At 53.0% G+C, this 8,276-nt stretch overlaps 1 protein-coding gene across 5 annotated transcripts; it reads right to left on the bottom strand.

The window, feature by feature from the left end:
- Positions 1-667: 667 nt before the first annotated feature.
- Positions 668-6,005, bottom strand: LOC135967788 (endogenous retrovirus group FC1 Env polyprotein-like). 5 transcript variants are annotated; one of them, XM_065532091.2, is made up of 3 exons: positions 5,591-6,005; positions 5,050-5,078; positions 668-3,069 (listed from the first exon to the last, which is right to left on the bottom strand). In XM_065532091.2, the coding sequence occupies exon 3, from the start codon at positions 2,679-2,681 to the stop codon at positions 1,032-1,034; it is 1,650 nt and encodes a 549-aa protein (XP_065388163.1). In that variant the 5' UTR covers positions 2,682-3,069; positions 5,050-5,078; positions 5,591-6,005; the 3' UTR covers positions 668-1,031. The 5 variants fall into 5 exon arrangements, with proteins under 5 accessions (XP_065388163.1, XP_073877260.1, XP_073877259.1 ...); XM_074021159.1 differs by having other exon boundaries at positions 668-4,562; XM_074021158.1 differs by having other exon boundaries at positions 668-4,562; positions 5,165-6,005.
- Positions 6,006-8,276: the final 2,271 nt, after the last annotated feature.

Raw genomic sequence — 8,276 nt, forward strand, 5'->3', positions numbered from 1 at the left:
ATATCAGCAATAACCATTTAGAAGACACAAACTTTTGGCCAGGTGTGGTGGCTCACGCCTGTAATCCCAGCACTTCGGGAGGCTGAGATGGGCAGATCATGAGGTCAGGAGACCGAGACCATCCTGGCTAACACGGTGAAACTGCATCTCTACTAAAAATACAAAAAATTAGCCGGGCGTGGTGGCGGGCGCCTGTAGTCCCAGCTATTCGGGAGGCTAGGGCAGGAGAATCACTTGAACATGGGAGATGGAGGTTACAGTGAGCTGAGACTGCACCATTGCACTCCAGCCTCGGCAACAGCGTGAGACTCTGTCTCAAAAACAGTAATAAAAAATAAAAATAAAAACCATCAGATCTCACAAGAACTATCACAAGAACAGCGTGGGGGTAATGGCCCCCGTGATTCAATTACCTCCCACTGGGTCCCTCTACGACACATGGGGATTACGGGAACTGTAATTCCAGATGAGATTTGGGTGGGGACACGGTCAAACCATATCAATTTGTGCATTTCCTTCTCTCCCGTTCTAGTCTATACACTCCATGAGTGGAGGGATTTATTTTATTCACGGCTTTGCTGCCATTCTCAGAACAATCCCCGATACCTAGAAGGCACTGTTATGCCCAGACTGTTTGTTCCCCAAAGAAGACCACCAGAGTCCAGAGTCAAAGCCAAGCGGCAAGGATCTTTACTACAAGTTCGAACTTGGTCCCTCCTTTACACAGTATACAAGAGGGCCCCGAACAATGCGAGCGTTTGCTTTTTATAGCCCGAAAGTTGTAGGGGAACAAAGAAATTCTTTTGGCTCCTGCGCTTTCAGTAACCTTGAACGGCTGTCTCCTTATCGGAGACTTTCCAGGTGGTGTTTGTACTGAGCTCAGGGAGTTTGAGAGATATATGGTGGTGGGATGGGAGGATGGGATGTGTTTGTGCTAGGCTCAGGGAGTTTTGAGCCCGGGGCTGAGGAATGTGCCCAGCTCCTTTCATTCCCCCCTTCTTTTCAGGTATCTTTAGAGCCAATCTTGGGTCTTATAGATCTGATTCTGTTTCAGCGTTTACAGGTTGGTATTGGGCTCTGAGGACCATGAGTTGTACGGTGTCAAATTTCTCCCTAACAAATTGTAAAATTCTGTTAACAACACAAGGTCCTACGGTAAGCAGAAATAGTAGACTTAGCAGGGGTCCAAGGAAGGGGGCTAACAGAGAAAACATAGAGGAATTCCACCATTGGTCTGCAGCTGAAGCAAACTGCCGTGTTTTTACTTCAGTGTTTAACTTGCGTAACTGTTGGACCCGGTCCTCTACAAGTCCTGATTCATTTATGTAGAAACAACAGTCTTCTTTTAGAAATATACATGTACCACCTTTTTCTGCAGTGAGTAGGTCTAGGGCCCTCCGGTTTTGCAAGGTTACCTGAGCTAGGGACGTGAGTTGCCGCTGAAGGGAGGCAAGGGACTCAGCCGATTCCTCCATAGCAACGGCAAATTGTTGGTATAACTTGTTACTTTCTATGAGGGTGTGACCTAGGGCTCCCCCCGCCAGTCCGGCCGCAATGAAGGATGCGGTGAGGGAGATTCCTGCAATGAGGGGGAGAAATATGGCTCGTGCAGGTCTTGGTCTAGGGTCTGGGTGAATAACAGCACTAGTCCAGTTACCGGTATACCCTAGGAACTCGCCAGCAGTTAGTAGAGTCAACCGGGGAACTAATGTGACAGGGAGACATAGTAGGTTATTAACAGAAGGATTAGGTAGGTTCTTAGATAAGGTTCCATTACACCAGAAGAATATGCCTGATGGAGCCCTTAAGGTGATATTAGGGGGCGTTGCAGTGATGCTGCAGAGGCTGGAATTGGTTCCTGAGAAACAGTAGGGAAACTTCTCCTGACTGGGGTTTAGGTATAGGGGCACGTTCAGGATAGGAGCATACGAGTGGTTTCGGAGGTTGTTAGCTTGGGCAAAGGTAGAGGGTCCCCATGGCAGAGGGACAGCTGTTAGCGGTGGACGCCCTAGAGTGGCGCACAGGAAGCAGCCAGACAGGCTATGAAGTCCTGTAAGGTTAGCAAGTTCTAGTCCTTCTTGTAATAACTTTAACCAGGAGAAAGGACGTAAGTCTTGTGTTAGTCTGTTTTCCTGTCGTTGGATATTCCCGTGGACCAGGGGCAGTACTTGCACTAGGCCTCGCCACAGATAGAGGTGACTGCTAGGCCATGTGGAGGAGGGGGAGTAGTATACAGCCCCATGTTGAGGTGTGGTCCAGCGGGAGTTCCAGGGGTCTCTAACTATCCATGTATATGGAAAGTCTCTATCCCGTCTACGATAGAAGGGCCATTTAGGGTCTAACTGTTTTCTCTCTCCCCAATAACGGGGTCTGTGGATGTTACAATAGTTATAAGGACAGCCAGCATTTTGGTGCCACCAATAGTGTTTACAATTGTATTTAGTCTGATCAAACTCAAAGCATATTATTGGTGTCATAGGTTTGGCTATTTGAAAACCAGTAAAATTTAGTAGAATTGGGCTGTTGCACCCTGAGGAAGGGCAATCAGCACTGGCCAATAATTTTCCGGGCTTATGAGGTTGCCCAGGGTGGGTTCGGTTTTCATAAAGCCAGAATCTCCAGACAAAGGGATTATGAGCTGGTTTTGTGATTTCTCCAGCGGCCACTAGGGCGACTAACATTAGGGTTAGACTATCTAACTGTATGTTTGCAGTGAGCTATGCTGCCGGCGCAGGGTGAGTTTTAAGGGGTTGTTCCTAGCTCTGTCCACAGTCCACGTGTCCGGTGCTTCAGCCGCCGCCGTGATTGGTCCCAGAAGATCAGAGGTTGGGTCCACTGGCTTGACGTGGGTGTAGTGGATCCACGATGCGATGCCTTCTACCTTCAGGGCGGTGGGTGTGGTTAGGAGTACCTGGAGTGGTCCTTTCCACCTGGGTTCTAGGGTCTCTTGTCGGTGTCGCTTGACCAGGACCCAGTCTCCCGGCTGGTACGGATGGGGTGTCGGCGGGGGACCGGTCTCATATAGTTCCTTCAGCTTGGGCCAGATTTTTTGATGAATTTTCTGCAAGGCTTGTAGGGAAAACAAGAGTTCAGAGACATTTTCTGTTTCGGACTTGAGCAGATCATCTTTTAGGCCGGGAACTAAGGGTGGGGGTCTGCCATACATAATTTCATAAGGAGTAAGGCCCAGTCTGTAAGGGGTATTACGGGCCCGGAACAGAGCGTAGGGGAGAAGGACCACCCAATTAGCGCCAGTCTCCATAGTCAATTTAGTTAAGGTCTCTTTTAAGGTCCGATTCATTTTCTCTACCTGTCCTGAACTCTGGGGCCTGTAAGCGCAATGTAGTTTCCAATTTGCCCCAAGGATGGAAGCCAAATCCTGACTTACCTTAGCGACGAAGGCCGGCCTATTATCTGACCTTATCTGGACAGGGAAGCCATACCTGGGGAGGATATCTTCCAGGATTTTCTTTGCTACAACCTGAGCAGTTTCTTTCTTGGTGGGGAATGCTTCAGTCCACCCTGAAAAAGTATCTACAAAGACAAGTAAGTACCGATACCCGTATTTTCCTGGCTTTATCTCAGTAAAATCTACTTCCTAGTAGATACCGGGCCTGGTTCCCCTAAGCCTTGTTCCCGTTGTAGCCTGGGATTGGGGGTAGGCGTTGTTAAGCTGGCAGACTTTGCAACTTGTCACGATGTTGCTGGCCATCTCGGCTGTATGTCTGAATTTGAGCTTAGAGCGTCTGATCAGGTCTATCATCCGCCGAGCGCCCAGGTGGGTGGTTCGGTGGATGTGTTCTAACATTTGTTGTCCTAATTTTTCTAGTAGGATGGTTTGGTCATTAGTATCAGTCCACCACCCATTCTGGATCTGTTTCAGGGGAAGCTTGTCAATCCACTGGAGATCTTGTTCTGAATAATCAGGGAAATATGGCAAGTCCCGGGGGCCCGGGTCAGGGAGCTGGAGTGCAAGGAGTTGGCTGGGAGCCTTCGCCACCTTTCTTGCAGTTTGGTCCGCTAGAAAGTTGCCTTGAGCAGTTGGAGTAGTTAGTTTCTGATGCCCTGGGCAATGCACAATGGCTAACTTTTCTGGCCTCCATAGGGCTGTTAGCAGGGCTAGGATTTCTTGCTTGTTTTTTATTTCTTTTCCTTTAGCCGTTAGTAACCCCCGCTCCCTGTAAATGGCCCCATGTATATGCGCTGTTGCAAAAGCATATCGGCTGTCTGTATATACCGTCAGCTTTTTTTCCGCCCCTAAGGTAAGAGCTTGGGTGAGCACTATTAGTTCGGCCTTTTGGGCCGATGTCCCCGGGGGCAGGGGTTCCGCCCAGATTACCTCAGTCTCTGAAGTTACTGCCGCTCCAGCGTATCTCTGGCCCTGATGCATGAAGCTGCTCTTATCAGTGAACCAGACGAGGTCGGCGTCAGGAAGTGGGCGATCCTGCAGGTCTTCTCGAACTCCGTGCACCTGAGCTAGTACCTCGGTGCAGTCGTGGAGTGGGGCGTCCAGGTCCAGGTTGGGCAGTAGCGAGGCAGTCTCTTACCCAGTGGCCAGCCTCCTTGTAGTAGGCATATTGGTCTTTTTTCAGATTATTATGCCTGGGGGGGCTGCCTAGGTTGGGTGTACTCTGGCTGTAGATGTTCTTTCTGTACTACTGCTGCCAGGACCTTGGTCATTTTTTTTTTAGTGGCCTTAAATTGCCTTTTTTTCTGGAGTATCTCTGTTATTATAAACCTGCTGGGCTATCTGAAGGAGGTTTTGAATCCGCTTTCCTTCCAAGTTTTCTAATTTCTGGAGTTTCCTTTTAATATCTGGGGCTGCCTGATTTACGAATGACATTACAATAGCTGCCTGACTTCCTGGAGCCTCTGGATCTATGGGGGTGTACTGTCTAAAAGCTTCCATTAATCTTTCTAAGTAGGTGGCTGGGCTCTCTGTCTTTCTCTGCAGAATAGAATATACTTTAGCCAAATTAGTGGGCTTGCGAGCAGCTGCCCGGAGACCTGCCATTAGAGTCTGGCGATAAAGGTGTAGCCGTCCCTTACCTTCTGCCGTGTTGTAGTCCTACGCCGGCCTGGTCAGAGGAAAGGTCGCGTTTATGAGGTCAGGGTTAGCAGTCGGTTGACCGTCGTCCCCCGGGACCAGCTTTCCAGCTTTTACCTGTATTCCCTCTCGCTCCTCCGTGGTAAACAAGATTCGGAGGAGCTGCTGACAATCATCTTAAATGGGCTGGTGGGTGAACATGACACTATCCAGTAAAGCCAGTAAATCTTTGGGGTTGTCTGAAAACCGAGCACTCTGAGCCTTTTAGTTATACAGATCACTGGTGGAGAATGGCCAGTACTGGAGCTTGGGGATTCCTGTGTCATCTGGGGGTTTTATTTCCCGAAGGGGTAAAGCCACCGTGGAGTCAGGCGGCTGGGGGGGGGGGGCCTAGTCCGCGAAGTGCGCCCTCGCGTCCGCCCCCCCAGCCTTTTAAAGTTACTTTCCCTTTCAGCGAGCCCGCCTCCCCTCCGCCTGCTCTGTCCCTCTATCTCTCTCTCTAATTTTTCCGTTTCTGTCTAAATCTTTGATTGACATACTTACAGGGTCTTTTCTTTAAGTTTCTATCTTATTCGCGCGCGCTTTCTCTCTCTGTCTCTCTGTCATCCCGTGTCCTTTCTCCTTTATACTCAGTCTCTTTCTCTGACTCTCCACGTCTGCCGTTTTCTCCCCTTTCTCTTTCCGATTTCCCTTCTCACTTTCTCCTTTTCCCATCTCTATGGTCTCTCTCTCACTTATTTTCTTTTTTTTCAGTCTCACTTTCTGTGTCTCTTTTTGTAAAGGAATGTGGGTTGGAATCCCTGTAAAGGAAATCCGCGCTGGAAGCCGGGAGCCCGGGGACCGGGGCCGCGAGCGCGGGCCGGAAGCCGGGAGCCCGGGGACCGGGGCCGCGAGCGCGCGCCGGAAGCCGGGAGCCCGGGGACCGGGGCCGCGAGCGCGCGCCGGAAGCCGGGAGCCCGGGGACCGGGGCCGCGAGCGCGCGGAAGCCGGGAGCCCGGGGACCGGGGCCGCGAGCGCGCGGAAGCCGGGAGCCCGGGGACCGGGCCCGCGAGCGCGCCGGAAGCCGGGAGCCCGGGGACCGGGCCCGGGGGCGCGCCGGAAGCCCGGAGCCCGGGGACCGGGGCCGCGAGCGCGCGCCGGAAGCCGGGAGCCCGGGGACCGGGCCCGCGAGCGCGCGCCGGAAGCCGGGAGCCCGGGGACCGGGCCCGCGAGCGCGCGCCGGAAGCCGGGAGCCCGGGGACCGGGCCCGCGAGCGCGCGGAAGCCGGGAGCCCGGGGACCGGGCCCGCGAGCGCGCCGGAAGCCCGGAGCCCGGGGACCGGGCCCGGGGGCGCGCCGGAAGCCCGGAGCCCGGGGACCGGGGCCGCGAGCGCGCGCCGGAAGCCGGGAGCCCGGGGACCGGGCCCGCGAGCGCACGCCGGAAGCCGGGAGCCCGGGGACCGGGCCCGGGGGCGCGCCGGAAGCCCGGAGCCCGGGGACCGGGGCAATTCAGACGGCGAGCGCGCACCCGGGGACCGGGGCAATTCAGACGGCGAGCGCGCACCCGGGGACCGGGGCAATTCAGACGGCGAGCGCGCACCCGGGGACCGGGGCAATTCAGACGGCGAGCGCGCACCCGGGGACCGGGGCAATTCAGACGGCGAGCGCGCACCCGGGGACCGGGGTCAGATTCAGACTGCAAGCGCGCACCCGAGGACCGGGGTCAGATTCGGCTGTTGCCCGGATTGAGAACCCGCTCCGGCAACTCAGATCGCAATTTAAATCAGAAGAGAGCCAGGGGACGTCTCCCACCGGTCTCCACTGGCTGTCCTATAGCGCGTCCGCCAGGACTGTGCCAGCCTCAGTTTCAGACCTCGCGAGTCAGAGATTCAGATTCAGAACAGACACACAGACACAGACAGACAAACGGAGACGAGCCAGCTCACCTATCAGTAGATCGATCCTAGCAGATCCGTTGACCAGGGGTCTGGTGGGCTTGGGGAATCCCGGACGGGCCCCCAGATGTTATGCCCAGACTGTTTGTTCCCCAAAGAAGACCACCAGAGTCCAGAGTCAAAGCCAAGCGGCAAGGATCTTTACTACAAGTTCGAACTTGGTCCCTCCTTTACACAGTATACAAGAGGGCCCCGAACAATGCGAGCGTTTGCTTTTTATAGCCCGAAAGTTGTAGGGGAACAAAGAAATTCTTTTGGCTCCTGCGCTTTCAGTAACCTTGAACGGCTGTCTCCTTATCGGAGACTTTCCAGGTGGTGTTTGTACTGAGCTCAGGGAGTTTGAGAGATATATGGTGGTGGGATGGGAGGATGGGATGTGTTTGTGCTAGGCTCAGGGAGTTTTGAGCCCGGGGCTGAGGAATGTGCCCAGCTCCTTTCAGCACTTCATAAATCTTTGTGGAAGAAAGGAAGAAATGACTTCACTTGGGAAATTAGGTTAATCGTGATGTCATTGACAGACGAAGATAAATGGTTTTCAGGGAGATAGTGGAATTCCTTCTGGCCGTCAAGTCTTAAATGACAGAAGAGTTTCTTAAATTCTCTTTATACACATTGTGAAAAAACAACGATTGGTTGATGGGGAAGAAAGAGAGCTCTGAGGGGGACCCACCATGAGTAGGACTTTTTTTTTTTTTTTTTTTCAGATCTGGCTTTGCAAAAAGTCACCAAAGTTAAGATGCACTAGTGCTTCAATCAAGTTTCCCTTGATGGAAGGGAATTTTATCTTCTTTTCTTGTTCCAGACAGACAAGAACACCTTTATAGACTGCAAAGACATACGATTTCTTTCAAGAGACATTTGTGCAGGTGACAAACAGAACTAAGCTGGTCACGTATTTGGTTTGAGATTTTACTTCTCAGTTTGAGGTAGCAAGGGGCCCCCCGGACTCACGCGCCTTAGACCCCGTCTCCATTCTCGAGGTTTCTCCTGGAGGAAATGCGCTCCAGCGAGGGTGCCCCAGAGTCCAAGGCAGTTCAGACGCGCAGGCCCCGCCTTGGGGTCCTCCTCAGTGCGTTGCAACCAGTGACGGGAAAGAGAACTGTGCCCTGAGCCCTCCCATGCCGGGAGGAGACTCTCCGGGCTGCTGGTCAGCTGGAAACGGGAGGTCTTGCAGTAGACTTTTCCCCTGGGCATGGGGAGGAGTCCCGGTTTTGGGGGGGAACAGGACTTCCAAATTAGAGCTCCCTAAATATTTCCCCACAAAGATTCCTTTGGGAAATCACCTGACACTTCGGA

The sequence above is a fragment of the Macaca fascicularis genome, chromosome 16, assembly GCF_037993035.2.
Source record: "Macaca fascicularis isolate 582-1 chromosome 16, T2T-MFA8v1.1".
Classification (NCBI taxonomy): Eukaryota; Metazoa; Chordata; class Mammalia; order Primates; family Cercopithecidae; genus Macaca; species Macaca fascicularis.

Excerpts from the sequence above, each read along its gene's own strand:
- LOC135967788 (XM_065532090.2), bottom strand. The coding sequence starts at position 2,681 with ATGTTAGTCGCCCTAGTGGCCGCTGGAGAAATCACAAAACCAGCTCAT.